General features: G+C 36.7%; 2 protein-coding genes across 4 annotated transcripts in view; one reads left to right on the top strand and one right to left on the bottom strand.

Annotated features, from left to right (window-relative positions):
* The window catches only part of LOC129925145 (neuroglobin-like), an 83,591-nt gene that overhangs the window by 11,720 nt on the left and 45,276 nt on the right, over nt 1–26,595 (bottom strand). For all 3 annotated transcript variants that reach the window (XM_056023700.1, XM_056023701.1, XM_056023702.1), the window contains 2 exons: nt 4,864–4,966; nt 2,662–2,796 (listed from right to left, as the gene is read on the bottom strand). In XM_056023700.1, the coding sequence (XP_055879675.1) occupies nt 2,662–2,796; nt 4,864–4,966 (238 nt within the window). The remainder of the gene's footprint in view (nt 1–2,661; nt 2,797–4,863; nt 4,967–26,595) is intronic.
* On the top strand, nt 6,229–10,676 carry LOC106073260 (low-density lipoprotein receptor-related protein 1-like). The gene is made up of 2 exons (XM_013233777.2): nt 6,229–6,376; nt 7,323–10,676. The coding sequence occupies exon 2, from the start codon at nt 7,342–7,344 to the stop codon at nt 9,328–9,330; it is 1,989 nt and encodes a 662-aa protein (XP_013089231.2). The 5' UTR covers nt 6,229–6,376; nt 7,323–7,341; the 3' UTR covers nt 9,331–10,676.

Raw genomic sequence — 26,595 nt, forward strand, 5'->3', positions numbered from 1 at the left:
GTGGGGGGTGGTGTCTTGACAGACTTAGTCATACAGTCATACATCGTCTGAATTCAGAGGGTCTGTTTAAGTTCACGTTGTCAATATCTGGGTCTTGGGTTGAAGTTTATTGCCTTTTTCTATTTTCCCTCCCATTTATACAGGAAGTTAGGAGCAGACGAAACGATTTTTTTTTTTTGTAAATGGGATCACTGGCCTATATCTCAATAAAAAATATCTCAAGCTGTAGTTGTATTGATATTTGAAAGAAACATTTTGTGTAAGATTTTAAAAATTACATTAACAAAATTTTTTTTTTCAAAATGTTGTTCATAAATTGTCTATAATATCTGAGACAGATATTGTATTGGCCTTCTTTCTTAAAATATTTCTCATCTTCTCCTCTGTCTGTCTGTCTGTGTCTCTCTCTCTTTTCTATTCCCTTCTTTCTCATTTTGTCTCTTTGTCCTTTAGCATTGCTCCATTCATGTTTTTCTTTCTCGAAGAAGTGATGGCTAAGTTCAACATTCAACAACTCGCTTATATTTTACTTAGCAAACATTGACCACTGAGTTTATACATATCAGTGCACAATTAATAATCCTTGTAAAAATGCACAACGAATGCATAACATTATCTGGTTGAATTGACTATTGCTTTACTTTAAAATGACCCATTGTTTTATAAAGTATTTTTAAAACCTTTTTTTTTTCATTAATTGTAAGCCTGTACATTTATATTTAAAAAAACTTGAACACAATTGACAGATTTATTACAAAATGACTAATTGGTAGTGTGGTTAGCGTTTTGGAATGTCATCTCGTAAACTGTATGCCATCACCCCCCGCACCTCGTATCCTGCGGAAGGATTGGGCATCGATGTGATTATCTTCAACTCTGATGAAACTTATGAAACATAAAACAAAGCAAGAAATAGATGATAAAAAAACAACAACCTAGAAGATCTGTAAAACTATTGTAGAGCTATCTCTTATGATGGATGAAAAGTAATATTCCTTAGGGGAGCTGTTATATTATATTGCGAATTTCCTGACCTTTTATGCACACACCTGTTCACCAAATAAACTCGTGGTGCGCTTAACACAGGTTAGATTTGATAAGATAATAATCAAAGTGCATATATGTCCCACAAAGACAACAACAAAAAACAAAACTCTACAGTTTACATCACAGAAACGGCCAGTGTTTATGTCTGCTGGAATAAAATCTAGAATGACGATAAAAAATTTTGCTAATCAGTCTTTTAATGATTGGATGGACAGACAAGGGGAGGTAAAAACGTGTGCCAAATCAGATTTATGGGATTGAATAATATAATATTTCATTAACTAACAATATAATACCATGTTTATTATTTGACATTCAGTTGTTATAATAATTTTATTCCTAACATCAAAACAGCACAAGGCTTGACTTTCAACTTTCACTTTCAAAATATTGCTTGGATAGCTCAATTATTTAAGTTAACCCCAAAGTACAACAATATAAAGATTAAAGATTTAATAGCACAAATGGTTGCACTATTTACAATGCACACATTATTTAATATTTATAACTAGTCGACCGGCGGCGTAGCATACGCCGCTATTTTGCAGGGCCATCCTTAGGCCAGTGCAACCTATGCGACCGCAGTGGGCCCAGCACTTTTATAGGACCCGCATTCATTTTAGATGTATAAATTATTAAATTAAACCATTTTATAACTTATAACAGATTTCCCGCGGCCTCCTGTCGATTTAACAGGAGGTCCTGGAAATCTCTTGAAATTTGCAAAATATACGAAAAAGTCCTGGAAATCTCCGGAAATTATTCAAATCTTCTGAAAACTCAAACCAATCTCCTGAAATATAGAGACGAAAATTGTCGTTTTTTTCACTCCTAAATTACCTAAGAGTTGCAAAAATAAAAGAGTGATCTTTCCATTGTGTCCAAACTCTTGAGCGTGCTCTGTCGCTTCGATAGTTACTACAGAGTAGATTACTCCCCACCCCCCCCCCTTTTTTTTTAACGTGAGGTAGAAATAAAAAATAAAATATTGCACCGGTCCTGTCCTGCTATGTTGTGACTACGTGCTTATCCCCCCCCCCTTTTTTTTTGTTTTCTCGTGGACTATCCGCAGAGTGATCTTTCCTTTACTCCTTACTACTCGTTTAAACTGTTGAGGGATGAAGAGAATTATATATATAGATTGAAGGTATGTCTGTATATATATATGTCCGCATAGAAATAAATAGACCAATCTTGATGAAACTTGGAGTAAATGGTCCTTAGATCTTGGCGGAGACCGTAGTGTATGTTTAGTGCCCCTCACACAACGGGAGGGCCCTTAAAATAAAATAAAAAAAGTATCTAAATTCATCTCTAGAAAAGAACGAAGCTTTTAAGCAAATCGGGTAAACCCGTTTAAACACCCACTTTTATTTTCGTGGCAAAATTAAAAAAAAAAATGTGAAGGGAACATTCACCAAGTTGACATTGGTCTTAATTCAATCCAGTACATCAGTAATACCCAAACTAAGGCCCGCAGGCCACGGGTCATATCCGGCTGGTACAAAATCAAATATTCCCATTGCCATTAAAATAACAAGTCGTCTTGATTGTGACATGTGGCGTGGCTATGTGGGTAATCTTGTGATATTTTGGGGCGGTGCTAGGTCTTACCCGCAACATCTGTGGCTTGACGTTTCTCTTGATGTGAGTCTGACCTATAGAGATCAGCACACTGTTTAGGAAGTCGGAGTCGTCCAAACTTTCCACTGCCGCCCCTAGACCCTCCATGACAGTCACAGCATGTCTCTGAGAATGTACACACAGATAATTAGAGAACTAATAAGATAGGGGGAAGCTAGATATTAATACAAAGCAGAAGCCTTTAGACAAAAATAGAACTAAGAAAGCTTTGAAAAGAATACTTAACTACGCATTAGAAATACGGTATTCTAAATGGGCTCCCTAACGTTTGAAATTGTTTTTTTTATTACATCATTATATTACGACAGCACCTTTTTTTTCACAAAGTTTATATCACTGTCTGTCTGGTACTATTTTTTGTACACGTCATTTCCCCCCCACACATTTTCGGATCAAGTTGAAACTGTACACAATTATCTAATTAATTATTGGTAATTAAATACTTTGTTTGGAATCGAAAAAGGGAAATAAGTGCTACTTGTTAAGAGATGCACTGTATTTATGGAGCTATTTCCCTTTTTTATAGCTTTGTACACATTTTTTTCTCCCACTTCCTAGGGATCATTTTAAAGACAGTTCAAATCGCACACCACACGACCAGGCCGGCTGATTGCTTTTGTTAGATACGTGGTATTTTAACTTTGACGGCCTGTTGGTAAACTGCATTCATCAGCATCACCTATTGAGCTCTAAGTACACAAAGAACTAGGTGCTCAGCTAAATACATTATTCATTCATTCTCTGAGGGACATATGAAGTGATCAGTTCACTAAGGTACGAGGGCATTTGTTTTATTGACAAATTGTGGCCACCTTGTACTCTGTTCACAAGGACCCAGTAGAGTGTACACAGGTGGTTCACAGGTAGCCAATGGTGTGTACGCAGGAAGTTCACAGGTAGCCAATGGTGTGTACGCAAGAGGTTCACGGGTAGACACTGGTGTGTACGCAAGAGGTTCACAAGTAGCCAATGGTGTCTACGCAGGAGGTTCACAGGTAGCCAATGGTGTGTACGCAGGGGGTTCACGGGTAGACACTGGTGTGTACGCAGGAGGTTCACAGGTAGCTAATGAAGTGTTCGCAGGAGGTTCACACGTAGCCAATTGTGTGTACGCAAGAGGTTGACGGGTAGCCAGTGGAATGTAAGCAGGGGAATAGTAGCAGAATCGAGTGGGTTTTTTTTTTTGGCGTTGTTCTGAAAAAGTCCTCACCTGGAACACAAGGCAAGAGGCAGAAGGGCCGACCCAGATGGTGCCGAGATTCGGAAAGAGATGAAAAACAAACGGGCAAGTTTTGAGGACGTTGAGAATTACCCAGAACTGAGACGCCTGGAGGAAGCTGGTTGGAGACCTATTCCCTCAGAAGAGACCACAGGTATAGATGGGAGATATCTGCCAGCATGTCATTGCAGTCGTCAAGGTAAGAGAGTATGAATGCCAAAGCTAGCTTTTTTTTGTTGTTGACTTCTTTGTAAAATGTGGTCGGATCTGGCCTAATTAGCGCAGCTGCAAACAGAAACACTGGCAGAGCTGACTTATGTGATTCAAAAGTTGAATCAAAGAAAACTCCAATATATAAACGACATGGAAGTGGGAACAGTTCGTGGTGAAAACTGAATCTGTCTTTTGCAATGTTGTATCGAGTACCCATTTGAAATACTTCTCTCTTTATCTTGGTTCATGTTCAATGTATTCTCTCCTCTACAGCTGCTCAACCTTGCCACTGTTCGTGTTTACAGCACTTCAGTTCTGTGCAATAATTCAAACTCCCTATTGATCAAGCTTGTCGAATCCGTTCAATCAAGTTTAATGTTGCAAACCAATCATCTAGACTTCTTTACGAGTCTAATGACGACGAGTGATTTGACTAAGTCTAGATTTCTGTAAGGTGATTTGGTTCATTGAAGTTAGAAGTTAATTAGTGAAAGCAAACTTTGACGAAGCTATTTTGAAACGGATTACATTTTGTTTTTAATAGTTGAAGTTTGTTCTTCAATTTGGTTTTAAAAAATCCATAACCTAAATCTTTAAAAAATACTTCAAGACTTCAAAATAAAAACGGAAGAAATCTATTCTAGCGTGATTATATGTAAAGTAAACATTTGTAAGAAGTGAATGTCTTTGAAATAATACATATTGATACTGTAACTAGGCTCAGGTCAAAGGTCACTTACTTGCAGCATGTCTCTGTCTACGTCCCATTCCAACTCGTTCTTCTCATTCATCTGGACAATCTTAGGAAACAATCGCTTCAGATCTGGCTCGTTCTGGAATAGACTGGAAATGGAGTCGTGTCAAGGACGAACATTTGGCGCCATTTTCAATTTAAATAACTATTTAGGCCCACATATTTCTATCATTTTAATTTATATGGAAAGGGGAAGGCCTGGCTGCGAATGACTTTAAAGTCAAGGCGGAGTCTAATTTATATTTAATCGGCACTAATCGCCCTGGATTCTGAGTAGCCGAATTCAAGCCAATTTTTTTGCACCTTCAAATCCATTAACTTCTTCTAAGTAGCAACTGTAGTGCTTCCACTAATATCAATAATAATAATCCTTATTATCGAGAAGGAAATTTTCTTACAATATGTGCACGCATTACACCAAACAAAACTAGCGTAGAGGCTTATCAGGAATTGATGCGGACCTCTGTGCTCCTTCCAAGTAACCAAATTTTAGACAATCTTTTGCACCTTCAAATCCATTAACTTCTTGAAAGTAGCAACTTAACCAGCAGTTTCGTTTGTAAATTTTTCTTTCGACCGTATGTAGGCACGGGACGCACGGATAAACTGAACAACGTGTACAGTAAATAGTTTTTTTCGCTTGTTTATTTTTTTTTCATGAAACAAGCGTTTAAAGTGCTCTTAATATCACAAATGGCAAAAAAAAAAAGGGGGGGGGGCGCACTAATACTTTTCTTTAATAATCTGCGCAACTAGAAAGTAATAAGAAAGTTATAGCTATGACTAAAGCCATAGGTAGCAACTTGCACACTCCTGAAAAAAATCCTTCAGGCGCCCCTGGAACATAGTTGAGGAGTTAAAAATAAGCAGAGTTTGAAAGAAAGATGTTTTTTTTTATTTCGTTACACATAAGAGTTTTAACTTTGGGAAACAGGTCACGAAAATCTTCTTAGGGATGTTGTGTCGGCCAGGCCATTTGTCACTATCCCCTTGAATGATATAACAGGGTATATTATTATTATTATTATTTATAACCCTAATGTTGGGAGTTAAAAAACACACTCGTGTGTGTAGTTGAGTGTATTTTGTCTGTATCGATGCCTGATTGTATGTGTATCGATGTGTTAGTGTGTATATAGCATTATCTGTGTTGCTATCCATTAGTCTGTGTGTGTGTCACACTGTGTGTGTGGGTATCTAGGTCTATTTCTGTGATCTTGATACATCATCAAAAGAAGATTAACATATCATTTTATTTATAAAACAAAGCAGAAACAAGATTACAAACACACACACACGGACATGCGTGATAAACAAAGTTATCTCATTAGAAAATAACAATTTAGTCATTTGAATCTTTCACCACCGCGCCCCCCTCTCTAGTCCGATAACATTTGATTTCTGTATAAGTACACTAATCACATGGCAAATCGAAACACAATACTCTGTGATAACAATTTGACTTTCCCTATCAATCAAAAATCGAACTAGAGCTATAGGTACGTTGTTTGTTTTCTTTTTAAAATAATGTTATACACTTGTTGAGTTGGGAGTCCAATCAAGACCGTCCTTTAGAGAAGGTCCTCTCAACACGTCGTACAGCCCTGTTCTAATCATTGGACAGCAGAGGACTCTCGTCTCATAATTATTATTTTTCAATTTTCAGATACATAATCTTCTTTATCAAAAGACTGAATGCAACACTAAATTGTGTTTTTTTTTGTTTATTTTTGATAATCAATTACTAGATCTAAAAAATAAATATATATGCTACATATGTTAGGGTTGAAAAAAAAAACAACAACTTGACTTCTTTGAACTACTTGACAAAACAACGCCTTGATCCAACTTTCTACACAATGTTCCCGATCGATCAGTCGCGGATAAGAATTTATTTCCGGTTTCCAGTCTAGTAGTAGATATATATCTATGGTTTGCATCAATTGTATTTTAGCGAAAGAAAAAAAAAATCCTAAATACTTATCTAGACAAATTTAGTTTTGATGCCCAAGCTTCCAAAAAAAGACAAAAATCAAACAAAAACCAAAACAAAACAAAGAAAAAAAAAACAACAGTAATGAATGACACATTGGACTAAGAAGTCATATCTAATCAATGATTGATACCTCGGCACCACTCTTTGTCCCACTCTAGTACATCAAAGAAGTGATTAAAAACTGAAATCTAAACTCAGTTATGAGCACTGACAGAGTTACAACAATACGATACACAGATATTTTATAAATGTTACGACGGAAGACAGTGCTTATTTCATCTTTGTATTTCCAGAAGTCCAATCCGATCATCCAAAGTCAATTGAAACAGCCTTGATCTTGACAATTATTAATACGTGACGATAAATGCACACCACAGAGTTAATAAATACCCCACGCCATGTCACATTATGGGAAATAAGAGTATATCTCTTTCTTTTTTTGTTTTCAGAAGTAGCTGTGGAATAAAAATGAAGATTGCAGTTGCAGTCATCTGCATTGTGATTTTCATCACTGCAGAAACACTAGCCTCCAGTTACACAACTCATCCAAGAACTGGACGTAGTGATCGGACCGACAGACCAGTAACAAGCAGAAGTGATCGGACCGACAGACCAGTAACAAGCAGAAGTGATCGAACCAACAGACCGGTGACGACAAGAAGTCCCTATCTCTCTTGGCTAAAGGCTAAGAGCAGAGGCAACCCAGCTAGGTGGCTAAGGCCGAGCTCTACTCAAGGCGTCTATGAAAGAACAACACTGGGTCATGTGGGAGTTACCCACCGAGACAGCACCACGAAAAGATGGCTTAACCTGGAGAGGCTTAATGAGCTAAGAAGTCACCTCAGCTTCAGCAGCAGTTCACAGCAACACGTGTTCGTGCCCAAAGATCAGAATGTAGAAAACACCAGCCAGAGATCTATTGCAACGGCAGTAAAACAGCATGGCCTAACACATAAGGATGTTGTCAGTTCCAAGCCTAGTTTGATAACAAGTGGACACCAAGCAATAACCGGACATAATGTTGTGACGAATGAACACAACATGGCCACAGCTCAACGTCACGAGACGACCTACCAACATCCAAAGCCCAGTTCTACTAGCAGAAGTGTAGATCTAAATATTACAGTATTTAACCGAACGGCAGATGCGAATTCAAACCAAATAGTTAAACCAACACCAGCCCCAATTGTTCCAAGCTGCAGTAATTGTTTATATTTCCATTGTGATGATGGGGCTATCGTGCCAGGTCTTGCCTGTAACGGAATCCAAGACTGTACTGATGGAAGTGATGAGCTGGGCGCAAAGGGTTTAAGTTGCTCTGATGTGAAGGTCCAGTGCGACACCTACATCTGCGTGAATCTGTACACTGCAACATTAATTCCCCAATTATGTAACCCAAACTTTACAAAAGAATATATTATTGTTACGGAAATCAACAGCATCTCGAACACGACTCCAACTGCGGTCTACGAAATATCTACCGAAATAACGGATCCCATGGCTCAAAGCTGCAGTAATACTTCGTTCTTCCAGTGCAATGATGGGTCAATGGTGGTAGGACTCGCCTGCGACGGAATTGACGACTGCATTGATGGTAGTGATGAATTTGGAGGTTTAGAATGCGCTGATGTTAAGTTGCAGTGCACTAAAGACACATGTGTCAACCAGTTTATGATAACGAACTTCGCACTCTGTAGCCCTATCTCGACAACGGAAGCCTCTTCTTGCGAAGATGAGTCCATGTTCCTTTGTGACGACAAGCTGTATTGCGTGGTGGCTTCCTCGAAATGCGACGGAGTTCAGGACTGTAATGATGGTTCGGATGAATCTTTCCCTCACTGTCCTTGCCAAGAGTTCTCGTGCCAAAACGGTAACTGCGTTCCAAACAACGCGACTTGCAACGGAATGGATGACTGCGGCGACAGATCCGATGAAACTTGTGCGCTGAACGATTTACCCAGAGACTGTCGCGGCAGTTTTTCCAGCGGGCGTTTCCTCTGCGACGATGGAACCTGCATCGATAAGAGCAAGCAATGCGACGGGAAGTATGATTGCCTGGACTCCTCTGACGAGCTCTTCTCCCTATGCCACCCTAAAATAGTCACGTCGTACTGTGGTCCAGGTCATTTCACCTGCGACAACCGAATGTGCATTGTAAAAGAATCCGTGTGTGATGGAGCTGACGACTGTGGGGACAATTCTGACGAAGACTTCTGCTTCCAATACTATCTTCAAAGTGAAAATTTTCCTATCTACCTCATTATCAGCGTAGGCGTCGTGGGTCCCCTCCTCTTAATACTAATCATTATCGTCACCGTATGTTACTGCAAGAGAAGTAAGGCGAAGTCAGTAATATACAGAAGGCCTCCTTCCTACGAAGCGTCCATTCGAAACATCAGGACAGAACACGGCTTTGGAAACCCTCTGCATGAGTTGAAAGTACCAGTAGCTCCTTAAAAGTCAACTTTATCCAACTTCGTTTTATCCCGACGTGATTCTAGCAGTGAAGTTTAGTTCAAGAACAGTGAAATAGTAATAGGGAATGAGAGACTCTCTAAAACATAGCTGCAACCATTGAGATGAAAAATATAAAACGCACTTATAATATACATTGATATTAATTTACTATGATAATATTAGATCACTAAAAGCAACGTCTATAATTTACTAGCAGTACACACCGGTTAGGCACACCATTGATTTGTTCCAATCGTCAGGTTAACATTTTACAGAACAAAGAACATTCGCCCATAGGCCTGTCATGAAAATTATGAACAACAAACTGAGGTCACGGAATGAACTCTTATTATTACAGAGTTGGTGAAAGCACAACAAAGTCGAACAAACTTTGCCAAAGCTAGTTATATATATTTGACCTGCATGCATGAGAACTTGTTTAAAATTTAAAATTGCTAACACTGTTCATCAATTATTATTAGTCTATAGGTTGTACAGAAATAGTTATTAAAATTATAAATGCAATCTAAAAGTGTTAACAAAGACAGACTTACTAAGTAAAGTTTATCTAATTGTTTTTCTAAAATACCTTCCCCTCAATACACACAAATATGTACAACTGACCTAATACAAATGTACAACTGACCTAATACAAATGTACAACTGACCTAATACAAATATACAACTGACCTAATACTAATGTACAACTGACCTAATATAAATGTACAAATGACCTAATACAAATGTACAAGTGACCTAATACAAAAGTACAAATGACCTAATACAAATGTACAAATGACCTAATACAAATGTACAACTGACCTAATACAAATGTACAAATGACCTAATACAAATGTTCAAATGACCTAATACAAATGTACAAATAACCTATTACAAATGTACAAATGACCTAATACAAATGTACAAATAACCTATTACAAATGTACAAATGACCTAATACAAATGTACAAATAACCTATTACAAATGTACAAATGACCATACTCTAGAGGACTGAAACTTGTAAAATAAAAGTGGCGCATCTGAATTAGATGAAAAAAAACAATAGGCGCACGCAGCAAAAGGTTGGCGACCCCTGGTTTAGTGCGAAACAAGTGCAGCATATATGCCCTACAGTGGCATTTATGGTTCCTACCAGCGCACTCATCAACGCGGGACATGGATTGGGCGGTTTAAATTGAGAGACAGAACTTCTTCCGTCCGCCCAAGTCTAGTAGCTGAGATGGTAGCTAAGAAGAAGAGTGTGAAATGCGGACTATTTTTGTATGTTTGTGTATTTATCTGTTCGATCTCATTTGGGTCAATAAACATACTCAACATCTCTTAACTCCCTTTCGTTGAGTTGCCTGCCATAGAGGTATTACAAAAATTACACTATATCTAAAGTGGACAAACTATATCAACTCTGCTTAAAACTATAGAATCGTAACTTAGTTTTTACCTTTAACAGAACCATCAACTATTTTGACTCAATAGCAACACTATACTTAGGTTCTAAAATACATTTCGATAAGTTTTTTAGCGGCACCCGAAAGGGGAAAAGACACTATTAGTTTTGTGTGGCCTGTCTCTCCGCACGTCCGTCCGTCCGACAGTTTAGATCTCAGAAACTAGAGAAAATGAAAATTAGACATCACGATCAGTCAAAGTTCTGATGCAACGGCTTTTTTCTTTACCGAAAGTGAACCATTTAATTTTTAAAATTATATATGCAAGCAGATTTTTCAAAAAATTACTTTTTTAAATGAAAAACTTCAGGGGAGGCAACGTTTTTAAAAACGTTAAGGACTTCTTCATTAATAACTCAAGCTTCGTTCACAGATTCGCGCATTGATACAAAAAGATATGCATCAAAGGTCACAGTGGTAAAGGTGTCAATGGATCATTATAAAATATATTTTCCATTTATTAACTAGCTCGTTGAATAGAATACTGATTCAAATGTTGTTTTTAAAAAAGAATTTTGATACGAACTTCGTTTTAGTTATAAGCATAGACATATATATATATATTTATATTTATGTCTATAGTTATAAGTTTAAAAAATAACAAACTAATTTTATAGCGCGCAGTTTTGACATATGACATATCCTCATTATAGGGGCCTACACTTGACAGTCTAAATAAGACTAAATAGAGCCCAGATCTATCTATCTATATATATATATATTATAAATCTATTAATCATTATATATATATTATATATATATATATATATATATATATATATATATATATATATATATATATATATATATATATATATATATATATATGATAAATGTATTAATCATTTGAACAAAATTTGAATTATTAAGGCAATAACTTATATTCTGACAGCTTTGGGTGCAGATTTATTTATTATGTAAACAGTAGTATCACAAGTATCACATTATGAAATGAATCGGATATGTACAGCATAGTAGCCTACACCTTAACCTGGTAACAAAAGGCCTACTATTCATGGTCATAAAATTGGCCTAGGTCTAGTAATTTGAAGATTAAACGTGTAAATTCAGACGATCTAGTTCTAGACCTAGACTTAGATCTTGAATCTAGATTTAGATCTAAAACCAGGTCTAGATCTAGCTAGATCTATGTCTAGTTTGTATGACAAATGACAATGGAGATATTAATTTTTATTTGCGAGGGGAAAGTCTTGTACACAATTGTAGCTTCAAGTAGGTCAAGAATTTTTGCTTTCGTGTTGCAAATGTATCTAATTTTATTAGAAGAATAAATCTTTTTTTTTTTAGTAATATGCTATAAATAAGGTTAGTAATTATTATTAAAAAAAAGTTATAAGTGTACTCTAAATAAATATATGGAGATGCTGTGGCTGAGGGATAAAGCACTTAGAACCGGAAATCCCGTGTTCGAATCCTGGTGAAAACTCTATGTGGACCACTTCTGGGGCCGATTTTGAGTTAGTGTTTCCACCCAAACTGTCTTTGTAACCTTGTTTTTTCAAAATATTTTGCTGGATCGTATTTTTGAAATAAAAAAAAGATAAGTCACAAAAAAAAAGGTGTTTCTGAAAGTATCCACAGTTTTAATGAAGTGTCAATATCACAGCGATGTGTGTATGTGGGCGGCTAAAGATGTTTGGCAAGGTTTTTGTCCGACATGATCTGGTTGCCAATTAACGTTCTCTTGCAGAGAAAAACAGTCCAGAAAACTTGGAAACCTGAGCTTCTGGACTTCTGGCAAAGTAATAAACAAAGAGAACAAATCCCACACACTAATACACCCACACAGTTTCACACACTGAAATAATTTCACACTCTCACACTTTTGAAATAAACTTTTAAGTTGACCTTTGACATTTCCCGCCAATCATTATTCTCCTACTATTTTGATTTTGAGATGGGTAGAGGTGGGAGGGGGGAGGCAAGGTAAGATGTTGGGTCATCTTCTAAAAATAGATTTTCTCTTTTCTAGCCCACTCTTCGTAAATATACAAAGCTTGTGAACCCATGTCAAACTGTCACAAAATTGCTTATTATATAGTATAACTCTAAACAAGCGATTTCACTTTGCTACTCTGAAGAAGACCATAGAACATATAACCTAACAATGGGGCTTTTTTTTTTTTTGGAAAGCTACTTGACTATTTGAACGGAAACCCAACAGTTTATTTCTGCCACCAGAAATAGTCAGTTTAACAAAAAGAAATTAGCGCCTTTAAGTAAAGAAACGATAAGGTCATACATAAATATCTTGAGATTTAGGTTTAAACTAAGACAAGGCGTCACCAGTATCTTGGACCTAAGTTTAAAACAAGGCAAGACCTAATCAGTATTTTTGCAATCTGGCTTTCAACGAAGGCTAGAACATTAGAATTTGTGCTATACATATCCATCTAGCATGTGTAGCAATTCGGAGTATTCAGAGTCGGATTTAAGTAACAGGAGGCCCCAGGTCAGGATTTTTTTTTTGTGGAGGCCACTACACTTTTCCGAAAGCCAAAAATAAAAATCCACTTATTAAACAACAACAACTGATATTTAAAAGCATGTCATAATTTAGAAAAAAAAAGAAAGTAATTGTAAATTATATATATGTGTGTGCGTGTTTATACGTAGGGTTAATTTTACAAGGGGGTTAGGGTAATGGTTTGAAAAAAAATCTCCCTCCCCCCTCCAAAGTTCTGGATACGCTAGTGATGGTTAAGGCACTGGGTTGACGCATTGTCGTAGACCCGGAGCTGCAATTATATATTATGAGCAAACTATCACGCAATCAGACAATTCGCAGACATTGTTGCCAACTGTTTGATTTCAAATATTGTCTGTAAAAATGCGAAAAAAAAAATGTTAGTAAAATAAAACGTAAAAGTTTGTGACCTTCGAAATTTCAGATATTTAAAAAAATCTTCATTGTGGGGACCCTCTCAAGTGACATCCCTGGGCAATATCCTCACCTGCCGTCCCTACATCCGGCCCTGAATGTATTGAATTAGTTGCATATATTAAGCTCACTTTTAACTTGTAACAGTAAATCTTTGATTACTTTGAACTGAATGTACCCCCCCCCCCCCATCCCTAGGTCATTTGATATCAATCCGTGTCGGAGACAATGTGGTCTTTAATTTTTCCCAACAATGAATGGGGTTTTATCTCAGCAAACAAAAACATTTCTTATTACACAAATAATTAAGAAAAATGAAACTAGAATTTGAAATGACTAACCGCTGTTTGCTACAATCAATGGCTGTTTTTTTTTATAGTAAAATGACATGGATAGGTTTTATTTTTCATTTAGTTTTTGTTGAGTCTGTCAATGGAGCGGTAGAGTGTTTTATTGGATAATGTCAAGACACTTGAAGATCACATAATCGACGAAGGGCCAAGGATCCATGTCTCATTAGCTAATTAAAATATATTTTTTAATATATATTTTAAGGCATATTTTTTTTTTCATTTTGCAAATAGAAATCTGAAAGCGAACATTTAATACTCTCGATTGCTTCTCAGCAACTCCTACAAGTCTTTAGCTCCATCAAGTCTTTAACTCCACCAAGTCTTTAGCACCATTAGATAGTCATCTCGATTATGAAATACTAATTAAATTTAAAAAAACAACATTACTAAAAAAATCGACCAGTAGCAAACAAAAAATTAACATTCGACCAGATAGATATTAATTTTAAAATGAAATATGCGGCATACTTTCGGGCAGAATAAAAAGTGAAATACAAAGTTAAACAACCATTTTTAATGCAAAATAAAGTTAAACACATTGTAAACCCCCCCTCCCCCCCCCCCAAAAAAAAAAAAAAAGAAGCCCGTATTAAATCATAGAGGTTTAAAGAATATAAACTAAAAGGAATAGAGGATACATAGGTCTTGAACAAAACATAATAGAATTAGAAGATACAAAAGATTATGAACAGAATAGAACCAGAAGGTAAAAAAAGGCGATGAACTAAACAGAATAGAATAAGAGGATAGAAAGAATATGAACTTAAAAGAATAGACTTAGAAGATCCAAAGGCTAAGAACAAAATTAGCAAGGAGTAAGTGGACTAGATAAAGAGACAGCGCAATGTCTGGGAAACCTAATGACCTGACGAGGACTTGGATTGGCCAACGATTGGGATGGAACAATAAGAAATGAATGCTGAAAATAGCATCTTATTAAGTGGTTAGGCCAATCGGAGGTTGGGCTAAAATAAACGTCATTAATAGCAGTGAGATAGGACTAAGTAAGAGAACAAAATATGCTGACGTAATTGAACTGATGCCAAGAGATTTAAAAATGAAATTACGTCATCGTTATCTGTGAAATTTCCAATCATCAATTGAACTAAAAAAAAAAGATAGCTGTTATAGGTTATGTAAATCTTAAAATAGTGTCCATTTCAACTTGAAAGTAAAAACCAAGACAAGGGAATCGGGTAAGAGCAATAATCAAGTTTTTTTCTGTTAATCATTCTTATTGCCCCTAGGAACCCAAAGACCTGATGACCTTCCTAGATTTTTTTGTATATTGATACCGAGATTCCTGGAGTGATTACACGCACATTTTCACCTAACCTTAACTTATCAATCTCTTATTCTGTTGAATAGTTGTGGCACCATATAAGATTTGTTAATAGCTTTTCTCTATTTCTTTCTGTCTTTTGCCTTGGATAGAATTTCTTTCAATGACAGGCCCGTCCATTCTTTTAGGTCGTTCAACTATCAATTTCTCTGTCTGCCTCTTCTTCTTTTTTCTCTTACTGTTCTCTGAAGGAAGGTCTTTGCGAGCTTTGAAGACCTTGTGTTATGGCCATAGAGTTTAAAGTTTGCTTTTTTTTTCCCAGTATTTGGCAGGTCATCGTGGGGTCAGATTGCTGTTTATCAAACCTGTTTCTAATCTCTTCGTTTGTGATGCAGCCTTTGTATGTGACACCTAAGATCTTTCCGTAGAATCTCCAGATCTGCAGTCAGCGTCCAAGATTTGCAAGCATGTAGGCCTAAGAATATTGCCTTGACCATGGAGCGCATCAGTTTGAATTTAGTCTCAAGGGTTCCATTATCTGAGACGATAGCTCCGATGTATTTAAAACTACTTAAAGATGAATACATTCTTTACTAATGTCTTGAACGATGTCAACTTTAATGTTTGGTTTTGCTTTTTGTGGGTAACAGAAACTGTAACAAAAAGATATCTCTCTCTTTAAATTTTCTTCTGATACAATCTTATATCGAAATTTTAGCGTTTAATAAAAATTACCGATATTCCATAGGGACTCGAACACAGGGCAGTCGTCGAGCTAGTCAATCCATCTAACCCCACAGCCACTATTTGTATTCCCTCTCCACCCAGTCTCATTTCTTTTAAAACTCCTCTCTGTCCCCTGCGCTTTTTTTATGACCACAGGACGGTATGGAATTGAACTGAATATGAAACGAATTTCCCCATAGACAAAGCCAGGATTGTGTGTCTCTACTGACTTCACCTTGCAGTGTCAAAGTAAATCTTGTCTCTCCAGGGGATTGCACCAGGCAACTTCCTCCCGTTAACTCTTTCTTGATCAACAGCCTCCTCCCCGCCCCGCCCCTCCTTTCTCGGGCCACATGTGAGATCAAAGTAGTCTCTAGGTTTGATATCTCTTCCGTGAGCGAGAACCCCCTCCCCTTTCCCAAACACACAACACTTATGCCCGAGGTGTCTGTGAGTGTGGCACTGGGAAGCTGGTTCGTGGCTTTGACGCTGTCTTCCTCATTATCTGATCAGGCGTAGCTTCAGCTATTTCCTGGATGATTAAATATAAACAGCTTGGTACAAGCGTTGACAATTCATTTTCTCCAGTTTTTTTGTTTTACTATTTCTCTATTTTACCAAAGTAAAAGTTACAGGTAACTATAGAAACTGGTATTTTTTTCCCAAGGCTATGGGAAATTGGAATAATTTTTTTTTTTTTAGCGATTTGAGCTAACATCGTCTCTACAATTGTAATATAAAGATTAGACTGGTCAGCACTGGTACATGATTTGGATAGGCCAAAATGGTTAGATAGATTGAGACGCCAGACACTCAGACAGACAGACAGATAGATAGATAAATAGATAGATGGACAATTCTTTCTTTTTTTTTCTTTCTCTCTAAGCTCTCTCTCTCTCTCTTTTACGTCTCTCTGTCTCTTTTCTTGGTCTTTTTTTTTTTAGTTGTCTCTCGTATCACACTCTCACACATCAATCTTTCTTTCCTCTCTCCTTCTGTCTCTCTCTCTCCTTCTGTCTCTCTCTCTCTGTTTTTTTTTCTAATACACACTCAAAACGTTTTGTGAACTACCGGATACTTCCATTTATTTCCAAGTGTCTATAAAACACTTTCTACATTTGAAGCGCTTGGATTGATTGATCCCTCGGACTGAAATCTATAAATGTTTCAGTTTTCGCAAGAACCAAATCTGTGACATCTGTGACTAAGTTGATACTCTAGCAAATACTCTATCAAGTACTCTAACAAGTACTCGTTGGGTATTAAAAAAACGCGATAAAACACTTTGAACATTAATAGCTTTTAAAAAACTTTCCATTTCATAAAATTGTGGGGGTTTTTTTTAAATAATATTTTCAAAATATTGTCTGTCTTGTTTTTTTTTTTTTATTTCCCATAATTCCTTAAAAGTTTTTAGTGATAGAGAAAGTTTGGTTTAAATTGCTTGGACATTGATCAACACACAAAACACATAAACACATACACATAGACACAGATATAAACACAGATACAAATATAAAAACACTATCGGTGTTGGGTATGTAACTTGAACTATTCGTTCTAGTCTGTACAACTATTGCTACTTATTGTCTTGTTCTGTTGATTGAAGCGAACAACTTGAAGTCGTAATTCCAACAGCCTAAATTGACCTGGTCAAAGTAATGCTCAAGTAATTAACCGAAAAGAAATGAAAAGAAAACTTAACAACTTGATTCGGATGTTACCAACTGTAAGACTTTTGATAGGATGAGAACGACAATCTCTTCAATACCTCTGCGAATACAAAGATTTCAATGATAGAATTAGCCAGTATGACACTATTGTAATTGATCCTAATTGTAATGATACAAACGCTTTATACTGTTGCCTCAAAATACGAATCCTTATTTTGTCTATAGTTTTAAACTTAGTATAAATCAGTATGTCGTTTAGAGAAACACACACTATGTTGTTGTGTATAGTTTAAACTAACTGGAACTAAAGATCTACTTTGATCCAGTTCAATTTGTAAGCGCGACCACAGGATTACTCTGCGACACAAGAAAACTCTGAGACACAGGATTATTTTGCGACACAGAACTAGTCTGCGACACAGGATTACTCTGCGACGAGATATTTGATCTGTGAAAGCACTAAACTTGAAAATATACAATGTTCCCCTTACCCCCGTGTTATGGAGTGTGTGTGTGTTTCTATGGTGACGGTGGGACGACGTTAGAATTGTCGTCAATGGTCTTAGGTAGGACAGACGACTCAAGATTGCCAGAGTGAAAAGACGTGTTATTGTAGTGAGTTAGATTTTGTTCGAAATACTATTTCATATTCTTACTAAAGTCCACTACATTTATTTCATTTCATCTCAGGTTGAATTTGTTTACATTGTAACTAGCCATATATTGCCCGTGGCTCGCGGGTCTTAATTTGCGTATAACTGAAATAGTCACCAGGGGCGGACTGGGTATCAAAATCGGCCCGGGCATTACCATATAAACCGGCCCATAAATGGCATGTCATATATTTTCGGTGTGGCGGGGGGGGGGATTTTAAACCCCCTCCGCAATTTATATATATATATATTAGTGTGTGTGTGTATGTAATTAATCTTCATTACATTCTTATCTTTCATTCTTTTAAACGTTTTTTCTACCCTAGAATACTCTCTTCCTATAATTAGTGAAAGGCAGTACACATCGCCAAGGGACAGCTAGGGAGTCTGGGGGAGCGCTCTAAGCCCCGGATCCAAGCATTATTTCCGTTATTTTAAGCTTTAAAAAATGCATATTCTGAGGTATCTACAGTGCAATTAGCCAGCTAAAAAAAAATCAAAAACTAAATCTTCTATTAACTGGAGTCCGGCGACTGGTAGAAAATGGTAAAATGCTTTAGTTTTGTATTAAAAAGGGGGGGGGGGGAAATCACAAACCCCTTTTGGCTACGCTCATGAAATTTGGTGACTGTAGTTTGCTTAAGTTGGCTGCACTGAGGAAGTAAGTAAAGTTTCCCTTTCAGACAATGAGGTCTGAGGCCAGTGATGGTTTGAACTCCTCCCCTCTCGTCTACGCCCATGTGTTTTATCATAGGTGTAAGCCTAATTCTATTCAAAATATATAAAGTTTGATAACGCATCGAAAACTGGATGTATGCTTTCGTAGGCTTATATAATGTATTCTATTTATACATGTATGTAGTCTCAAAACTATAAACACTACAATAGCAGCCTTAATGAGTTTCAAACTTGTTGGTATTACTTATAGATTACAGACGTTTCTTCAAAAAAAAATAAATAATTAGGTCCTACGTATTTCACTGTGCCGATCTAGTCCTGTATGTTGATCTGTGACTTAAAATATGCTAAATCATTGGTTTTCCTGGCTGACTCAGGCAACCCATACCTTTAAAGGGATATCACCACAAATACAAAACTAGGGGTCTATCGAGCCGTCATTCTCCCTACATTGCTCTATGCCTCAGAAACATGGATAGAGTACAGTTAACATGCAAAGAAACTGAATCACTTCCACATGACGTCTGTGAAAAATACTGAATGTCAAATGGCAAGACAAAATACCAGATACTCAAGTCCTTCAAAGAGTGGGTCTGCAAAGCATCCACACAATGCTGATGCAGTCACAGCTGCGATGGGCAGGACACGTATGCAGAATGAAAGATCACCGCATCCCTAAACGACTCCTGTATGGCCAACTAAGCGAAGGAAAGCGCTCGCAAGGTGGTCAAAGAATGCGCTTCAGGGACACCCTCAAAGCTTCTCTGAAGGCGTTCAGCATTGACCCAGCCACCTGGGAGACAGAGGCACATGACAGAGAATCATGACGTCGCGCTGTGAAAACCGGCGCACAGGTTGCTGAGGAAAAGAGAACAATGCTGGCAGAAGAAAAACGCCAGAGAAGAAAAGCAAGGCCAATGACAATAGCTCCAGCTGAATAACCTGCCTAGTGTGCGGCCGAACATTCCGGGCTCACATAGGTCTCACCAGCCACACGGGGAGACATAAAACCCAATGCAAAGCCCTCAGCCCCCTGGATGACAAAGTGGTCATAATAGAACTACGATGGACGAACTATATATATATATTCCTTTAAAAGGTAAGAGAATGCAGAACGGTTAGAGAGGTACTTCTAAATGTGAAAAGCTCTTGCTTCGTCCTAGTACATTCTCAAAAAACGCGATTTGTATATGAATATATTATTTAAAATATAAATGATTCTAAATCTCCTTTCATTAAATATCGGATGTGACAGCGCTATATAAATTATTTTAATTACTGTAATAATTTTCATTATTAATGACTTCATACTAAGCATAAGTTAGCCATTAATCATACTGATATTCGATTGATTTAGATGTAGATTTATATTTTAATTAAATAATAATTTTTTTTTGTAAGCTTTAAGTGTAGTATTTTTAGATCTGTTATTAAAAATAAACAAATAGAAACTTACTTTTTCTTTTCAAATCGCAGAAAGTAGAGCTTTATACCCATATTGAGCTATGAATAAGTTGGGTGGTTTGCAATTTCGCGGCTGTGTGTATGTGTTTGTTAACTTCTATTAAGTTCTGTTAAAGAGCTAATTGTCTCCCCTTTTGCCGCGTTATATCAATGTTTTCTTACTTAACCTCTCCCATCCCTCTTTTTCGTTAACTTTCAATGGAACCATTACAAAATGGGGAGGGAAGGAGCAAAACAAAAATAGGAGTGCCATCAAAGGCCCATGCCGACCAGCAAAATGATCAGGCCAAACACAGTATCGAAGACATCAAAGTAGTGTTGAAGGCCATGCCGCTCGTGCATAGCAGAAAGTACGGTCTTACGTTTTACAAATGATAATAGTTAAATACGTACACTGTATTGTGTAATTTTTAAAATTATATTCTTGTTGAATTTGAAACAAAATTAATTTTAATAATAATTTACAAAAAAAAAGAAAACATATTCTGGCCTTTGTGTCTTGCTGCTGTCACTTTTGTTTTTAAGTTGTCTGCATTGAATTTTTTCTTTGGTCGCGACTAGACCGGCCCATTTGGTACCGGCCCACCGGGCATTTGCCCGTTTGCCCATATAGCCAGTCCGCCCCTGATAGTCACTGATATAGTGCATTAAAAACAATTCAAGGAAATAATAATGTTATAAGTAAAGCGAATGCATGAATTCAAGAATATAAAATTGTTTTGGATGGAGCTAAAAATAGCTATTCGACCTAGATATTTAGATCCAATTATTAAATGAAAACCTTGGCTTGTGTATTTAGAAGTCCGCGATATCAAGATGTCAATATATTTTATAATTAAACCGATCGCGTAAATGTAACTGTTAATATAACATTGTTAGTTTAATTTAATGTAGATATAGATCTAAAATCTAAAAAAAAACTTGAATGCCATAGTAGTCTAGTCAAAAACTAAAGACTTTGAGCCTAGTAAATGGCTTGTGTTAACCTAGATCTAGCTACACGCTATCTATGACGACATGATGAATGAAAAGTTTTTGTATATATGTAGCTATGTTAAGAGGTCTTAATGCGCATAAGTAAATCTTAAAGAAAAAAGTAAATTGAAAATAAAGACTTAAAATTAAAACCGAATCGGTAGCTGTAGGCTTAAATGCTTTAAAAAAACACATTGGAAAGTAAATTGTATTATGTAAGTAGATTATTAGTTTAATAATATGCCTTTATAATGCACGATATTATGACTTCTGACGTTCATTTAATTTGTATCACTACGCGGTTCATGTAATGGAGCCGCAAGTTACGGAAAAGTATGTCAAGACGTTTAAAGCTATTTACATTTAGAGCGAACGATTTTATGTAAAAAATGTTTTGTAAACTCAAATTTGAAGGTTGATTTTCATTACATAATGAAATGAATAGACACTAATATGTATGTTCATGTGTAAAAGTAAAAAAATATGTTTTCTTGAATGAGAGCTAATTTAGACCTAGACATTTTCATCTCTGTGCATGCGTGACCTCTTCGTCTTGATGTAGACATGGCTTTGTGACCTAGATTTCTAAGATACAATATTTTTATAGAGATGGGCAACTTTTTTTTTTGGGGGTCTTGTTTTAGGGCTACTTTACATAAGTCACGGTTCAAGTTAACACCCAAGGAACATTTCTGCCAAGTTTTATCAAGATTGGTCAAAAGGTTTTGATTTCTATTCGGAACATACATACAAACGCCTTACTTTCTACTTTATAATATAGATAAAAGTTCTATTTAGTTTTGTTCACAAAAAAAGTTATTCACATTATTTCAACTATAACAAGATAAAATATAATACGCCTACGGCAGTTTAGTTGTCTACCAACAGTTTACTTGTCTACCAACAGTTTAGTTGTCTACCAACAGTTTAGTTGTCTACCAACAGTTTAGTTGTCTACCAACAGTTTACTTGTCTACCAACAGTTTAGTTGTCTACCAACAGTTTACTTGTCTACCAACAGTTTACTTGTCTACCAACAGTTTACTTGTCTACCAACAGTTTACTTGTCTACCAACAGTTTAGTTGTCTACCAACAGTTTACTTGTCTACCAACAGTTTACTTGTCTACCAACAGTTAAGTTGTCTACCAACAGTTTACTTGTCTACCAACAGTTTAGTTGTCTAGCAGCAGTTTACTTGTCTACCAGCAATTTGGTTGTCTACCAACAGTTTAGTTGTCTACCAACAGTTTACTTGTCTACCAACAGTTTACTTGTCTACCAACAGTTTAGTTGTCTACCAACAGTTTAGTTGTCTACCAACAGTTTACTTGTCTACCAACAGTTTACTTGTCTACCAACAGTTTACTTGTCTACCAACAGTTTAGTTGTCTACCAACAGTTAAGTTGTCTACCAACAGTTTACTTGTCTACCAACAGTTTAGTTGTCTACCAACAGTTAAGTTGTCTACCAACAGTTTACTTGTCTACCAACAGTTTAGTTGTCTAGCAGCAGTTTGGTTGTCTACCAACAGTTTACTTGTCTACCAACAGTTTAGTTGTCTACCAGCAGTTTGGTTGTCTACCAACAGTTTAGTTGTCTACCAGCAGTTTACTTGTCTCCCAGCAGTTTGGTTGTCTACCAACAGTTTAGTTGTCTACCAGCAGTTTGGTTGTCTACCAGCAGTTTGGTTGTCTACCAACAGTTTAGTTGTCTACCAACAGTTTGGTTGTCTACCAACAGTTTAGTTGTTTACCAACAGTTTAGTTGTCTACCAGCAGTTTAGTTGTCTACCAACAGTTTAGTTGTCTACCTACAGTTTAGTTGTCTACCAACAGTTTAGTTGTCTACCAACAGTTTAGTTGCCTACCAACAGTTTAGTTGTCTACCAACAGTTTAGTTGTCTACCAACAGTTTAGTTGCCTACCAACAGTCTAGTTGTCTACCAACAGTTTAGTTGTCTACCAACAGTTTAGTTGTCTAACAACAGTTTAGTTGTCTACCAGCAGTTTAGTTGTCTACCAACAGTTTAGTTGTCTACCAACAGTTTAGTTGTCTACCAACAGTTTACTTGTCTACCAACAGTTTAGTTGTCTAGCAGCAGTTTACTTGTCTACCAGCAATTTGGTTGTCTACCAACAGTTTAGTTGTCTACCAACAGTTTAGTTGTCTACCAGCAGTTTGGTTGTCTACCAACAGTTTAGTTGTCTACCAACAGTTTAGTTGTCTACCAACAGTTTACTTGTCTACCAACAGTTTAGTTGTCTACCAACAGTTTAGTTGTCTACCAACAGTTTACTTGTCTACCAACAGTTTACTTGTCTACCAACAGTTTACTTGTCTACCAACAGTTTAGTTGTCTACCAGCAGTTTAGTTGTCTACCAACAGTTTAGTTGTCTACCAACAGTTTAGTTGTCTACCAACAGTTTAGTTGTCTACCAACAGTTTAGTTGTCTACCAGCAGTTTGGTTGTCTACCAACAGTTTAGTTGTCTACCAACAGTTTAGTTGTCTACCAACAGTTTAGTTGTCTACCAACAGTTTACTTGTCTACCAACAGTTTAGTTGTCTACCAACAGTTTGCTTGTCTACGAACAGTTTAGTTGTTTACCAACAGTTTAGTTGTCTACCAACAGTTTACTTGTCTACCAACAGTTTAGTTGTCTACCAACAGTTTAGTTGTCTACCAACAGTTTACTTGTCTACCAACAGTTTACTTGTCTACCAACAGTTTGCCTCTCTTCGAACAGTTTAGTTTTCTACCAACAGTTTAGTTGTCTACCAAAAGTTTAGTTGTCTACCAGCAGTTTAGTTGTCTACCAACAGTTTAGTTGTCTAACAACAGTTTAGTTGTCTAACAACAGTTTAGTTGTCTACCAACAGTTGAGTTGTCTACCAACTAACAACAGTTTAGTTGTCTACCAACAGTTTAGTTGTCTACCAACAGTTTAGTTGTCTACCAGCAGTTTAGTTGTCTACCAACAGTTTACTTGTCTACCAACAGTTTACTTGTCTACCAACAGTTTACTTGTCTACCAACAGTTGAGTTGTCTATCAACAGTTTACTTGTCTACCAACAGTTTACTTGTCTACCAACAGTTTACTTGTCTACCAACAGTTTACTTGTCTACCAACAGTTTACTTGTCTACCGACAGTTTAGTTGTCAACCAGCAGTTTGGTTGTCTACCAACAGTTTAGTTGTCTACCAGCAGTTTACTTGTCTACCAACAGTTTAGTTGTCTACCAACAGTTTAGTTGTCAACCAACAGTTTAGTTGTCAACCAACAGTTTAGTTGTCTACCAACAGTTTAGTTGTCTACCAACAGTTTAGTTGTCTAACAACAGTTTAGTTGTCTACCTGCAGTTTAGTTGTCTACCAACAGTTTAGTTGTCTACCAACAGTTTAGTTGTCTACCAACAGTTTACTTGTCTACCAACAGTTTAGTTGTCTAGCAGCAGTTTACTTGTCTACCAGCAATTTGGTTGTCTACCAACAGTTTAGTTGTCTACCAACAGTTTAGTTGTCTACCAACAGTTTAGTTGTCTACCAACAGTTTACTTGTCTACCAACAGTTTAGTTGTCTACCAACAGTTTAGTTGTCTACCAACAGTTTACTTGTCTACCAACAGTTTACTTGTCTACCAACAGTTTACTTGTCTACCAACAGTTTAGTTGTCTACCAGCAGTTTAGTTGTCTACCAACAGTTTAGTTGTCTACCAACAGTTTAGTTGTCTACCAACAGTTTAGTTGTCTACCAACAGTTTAGTTGTCTACCAGCAGTTTGGTTGTCTACCAACAGTTTAGTTGTCTACCAACAGTTTAGTTGTCTACCAACAGTTTACTTGTCTACCAACAGTTTAGTTGTCTACCAACAGTTTAGTTGTTTACCAACAGTTTAGTTGTCTACCAACAGTTTACTTGTCTACCAACAGTTTAGTTGTCTACCAACAGTTTAGTTGTCTACCAACAGTTTACTTGTCTACCAACAGTTTACTTGTCTACCAACAGTTTGCCTCTCTACGAACAGTTTATTTTTTTTACCAACAGTTTAGTTGTCTACCAAAAGTTTAGTTGTCTACCAGCAGTTTAGTTGTCTACCAACAGTTTAGTTGTCTACCAACAGTTTAGTTGTCTAACAACAGTTTAGTTGTCTACCAACAGTTGAGTTGTCTACCAACAGTTTAGTTGTCTACCAACAGTTTAGTTGTCTACCAACAGTTTAGTTGTCTACCAGCAGTTTAGTTGTCTACCAACAGTTTACTTGTCTACCAACAGTTTACTTGTCTACCAACAGTTTACTTGTCTACCAACAGTTGAGTTGTCTATCAACAGTTTACTTGTCTACCAACAGTTTACTTGTCTACCAACAGTTTAGTTGTCTACCAGCAGTTTGGTTGTCTACCAACAGTTTAGTTGTCTACCAGCAGTTTACTTGTCTACCAACAGTTTAGTTGTCTACCAACAGTTTAGTTGTCAACCAACAGTTTAGTTGTCAACCAACAGTTTAGTTGTCTACCAACAGTTTAGTTGTCTACCAACAGTTTAGTTGTCGACCAACAGTTTATTTGTCTACCAGCAGTTTAGTTGTCTACCAACAGTTTAGTTGTCTACCAACAGTTTACTTGTCTACCAACAGTTTAGTTGTCTACCAACAGTTTAGTTGTTTACCAACAGTTTAGTTGTCTACCAACAGTTTAGTTTTCTACCAACAGTTAAGTTGTCTACCAACAGTTGAGTTGTCTACCAACAGTTTAGTTGTCTACCAGCAGTTTACTTGTCTACCAACAGTTTAGTTGTCTACCAACAGTTTAGTTGTCTACCATCGGTTTAGTTGTCTACCAACAGTTAAGTTGTCTACCAACGGTTTAGTTGTGTACCAACAGTTTAGTTGTCTACCAACAGTTTAGTTGTCTACCAACAGTTTTGTTGTCTACCAACAGTTTAGTTGTCTACCAGCAGTTTAGTTGTCTACCAACAGTTTAGTTGTCTTCCAGCAGTTTAGTTGTCTACCAACAGTTTAGTTGTCTACCAACAGTTTAGTTGTCTAACAACAGTTTAGTTGTCTACCAACAGTTGAGTTGTCTACCAA

This window comes from Biomphalaria glabrata, chromosome 3 (assembly GCF_947242115.1).
Source record: "Biomphalaria glabrata chromosome 3, xgBioGlab47.1, whole genome shotgun sequence".
Classification (NCBI taxonomy): Eukaryota; Metazoa; Mollusca; class Gastropoda; family Planorbidae; genus Biomphalaria; species Biomphalaria glabrata.